Source organism: Grammomys surdaster, unplaced genomic scaffold (assembly GCF_004785775.1).
Source record: "Grammomys surdaster isolate TR1022 unplaced genomic scaffold, NIH_TR_1.0 124938, whole genome shotgun sequence".
NCBI lineage: Eukaryota > Metazoa > Chordata > Mammalia > Rodentia > Muridae > Grammomys > Grammomys surdaster.
In genome coordinates this window covers 480,292-483,421 of record NW_021619867.1, presented here as the reverse complement: position 1 = coordinate 483,421, position 3,130 = coordinate 480,292, and the positions used below count along the sequence as shown (strand labels likewise).

Genomic DNA, 3,130 nt, shown 5'->3' with positions numbered 1-3,130 from the left:
TCAGTCAAGCCAAGAACAGCCTTCACCATCAGGTTCTGGTAGACATCAAAGATCACCAGTGCACCCTGAGTCCAGTGAGGGTGAGGAACACTCAGTAGTCGCACAGAGACATTCTGGATCCAGTCAAAGACATGGCAGACATCAAGAGACAGGATCTGTTCAGGAGCCACATGGCTCACCTCAAGGCCCATTTCAGGATAGCAGTAGACAGCCTCAGTCAAGCCAAGAACAACCTTCACAATCAGGTTCTCGTAGAAACCAAAGGAGATCACAAGTGCACCCTGAGTCCAGTGAGGGTGAGGAACACTCAGTAGTCTCACACAGACATTCTGAGTCCAGTCACAGTCCTGCTGGGCATCAACATGGAGAGTCAGTTATAGGGCAACGTAGAACACCTCAAGGACCGTTTCAGGACAGCAGTAGACAGCCTCAGTCAAGCCAAGAACAGCCTTCACCATCAGGTTCTGGTAGACATCCAAGGTCACCAGTCCACCCTGAGTCCGCTAAGCGTGAAGAACATTCAATAGTCTCACACAGACATTCTGAATCCAGTCAGAGGCATTCTGGACATCAACATAGAGAGTCTGTTCATGGGGAACATGGCTCACCTCATGTTCCTCTTCATGTGTCACATAGTACTCATTGGCATCCAAGACACGGCCTTTGTAAACAATCAAGTAGAATACCTTGCCAGTCTGGATATAAGCATTTTCGGTCTCCTTTCAGTGGAAACCAATATGATTCCAATCAACACTGGATACATGGCAGCTATGGCAGTGAAGACTATGACTATGGGCAGTCAGGGTATGGACCCTCTGCGGGCAGGAAAGCTATCACACTGAATTCTATTCCTTTGAAGTCAACATATAGAGCCACATATATGCAAGTCTCAAGATGTGGACAGTCTTTCTCTTTCTGATCATATAGGATCCAAATTAAATGAAGGAGTTGTTGGGAAGTTTTTAAATACAGAGAGTCACAAACATGTCCTACTCAGTAAGTTGATTATTACCATCTCTGAGTCCAGTACTCCTAGAGATCATGGGTGAAGTCATGGCTGTTCTTTGGTAATACCTGAACTTTCAAGTTACATTGATTTTAAATACGAGTACAGTAATAAAGGAAAACAACAAATTACTCAAAGGCAGCCCCTTTCCAGACTGGTTTTGACCATGGGCAATACATATTATTTCAGAATCATTCAGAATCCTATTCACTTGGTAATCAATCCGGAGTCAGCCGTAATGAAAGGCAAGTATATAGCCATAACAAATCAATTGATAGCTACCAGCTGTCAAGTGACAGCAACAGTGAAAACAAGTATCTTCTTCCAATAACTCTTCTCCCAGACTATACTGGACTGAAACTGAAGAGTGTATATATTTACAAAGTACCACCATATTGGGTGTGGGAAGACAAGGACAGGAGCCAGGATCTAACCAATCAAGGACCATCAGAAAACATAATCGATTTTAAATGACAAGAAGAGATGAACCAGAGGTAACCATGAAATTGGGGAAATGAACTCAGGTTCTACCTACTTAGATAGCAACACTCCACTATATACATATGGCCATGAACAGAAATCCTATTACTTTGAATGAAAAACCAGTATAAAATATAATAAACCATAAGTACTAAGCCCAAGAAGAAAGAAGATGCTTAGTAAAACAAAACATTTAAAATGATTCCTTATTTTGGCAGTAGGTGGTATATTTCATATTAACTGTATTACTATTTTAATGTTGTTTGGTGCAAGATCTGTTTGTAGGACTTCATAGTCATTGAGCTTCTTGGATAGAAGAAAGTAAATGAAAAAAGTAAAAAGTACTTGAACTATAGTCAGAAATATATGATTAAGATATTTATGATTTTGGTGTTTTGGGATTTAAAATGAACATTTAAGTCTTATATGAGGCAATCATTTGGTTTTCCCACATGTTGTGTTAATTTATGATTAAGATCCTATCCAAGAAGCAAAGGACATACTTTTAGAAGTCAGACTTTTTCTTGTAATATTATAATACATTGCATGTCCTGAACAAAGAATTTGATTGTTTCCTGGGTGGGGATTCATAATAGTTTATCTTTTGTGTCACCACTGGTACTCTGTATTACTAATGAATTTATCATTGTGATTTCCTAGATAGAAGAATTAGAAAATTGTATTGGATTAAAGTTGCTAATAAATGTTTCATCTGAATATATATTTTTGTCTTTTTTTCTTTTTATCTCTACAAACATAACTCCCTGCAAAAAGGTCAGGTGTACATTTTTTTCTAAAGTACTCTAATGCTAACAATAGAGTTAAATGAGAAGGCAACACGTCAACCACCTCTAGTCCTGTTCTCCCTTCAATTACTGACCATGTCATTTACAGAAATATTTTATACTGAATTAACTGAATATCTTTTAATTAATCACTTTCAACACAGCCAACACTAAATATAATTCTAAGTGACCATTTCCTAATATATTACAAGCTCTGGGAATAAGATTTATTGTTATAGATTTTCTCTTGTCAAATACATCAATAAAAATATCCATGACAGTAGAGGTTATGGGAACCTTGCATTTCCTTTTGAATAAAAGCAATTAGTACATTCCCAAGTAGGAGAAAATTCATGAATTTGTATATATACAAGACATTAACTTCAGCAGAAAGTTTACTACTCCTATTATACCAGTGATAATGTTCAGAATGTCAAAACTAGGTAAGAGCTTTTTTTCTGCAAGTTTGTAGTTTCAAAGAAAACACCAATCAAAGAATATTTAGTAAAAAACCAACAATTTCCTAAGAATAATTTTATGTTCTACTCCTCTTTTCCCCTAATTAAAGCTGTTTTCTTTACCTTTGTTGTGTAATTCAAACTAAAGAGAAATCCCTGGGTGAGTATATAAAACCACTAACCCTGATGTTTCAAATTGGTGAAATTGAGGTATCATGCCATCATCTCTTCTGCAAGGAAGAACCCAGAACAGCAGGCTTAGATATATTCTTAGGTGAGTGGTTATGGAAGAACATAGAGTGAAATACTGTAAGAGTCAGAGACCTGGGACAGAAGCACAGTGAGAAACAAAGATTCTGTTATCTGCTCCACAACTTCAGGCAACTGGTATTCTGTAGTCA

At 37.4% G+C, this 3,130-nt stretch overlaps 1 protein-coding gene across 1 annotated transcript in view; it reads left to right on the top strand.

Annotated features, from left to right (window-relative positions):
• Positions 1-1,604, top strand: part of Flg2 (filaggrin family member 2) — a 5,668-nt gene extending 4,064 nt beyond the window's left edge. The window contains 7 exon segments of the mRNA XM_028784917.1: positions 5-912; positions 914-954; positions 957-1,017; positions 1,019-1,149; positions 1,152-1,316; positions 1,319-1,471; positions 1,474-1,604. Of these exon segments, the coding sequence (XP_028640750.1) occupies positions 5-912; positions 914-954; positions 957-1,017; positions 1,019-1,149; positions 1,152-1,316; positions 1,319-1,471; positions 1,474-1,604 (1,590 nt within the window).
• Positions 1,605-3,130: the final 1,526 nt, after the last annotated feature.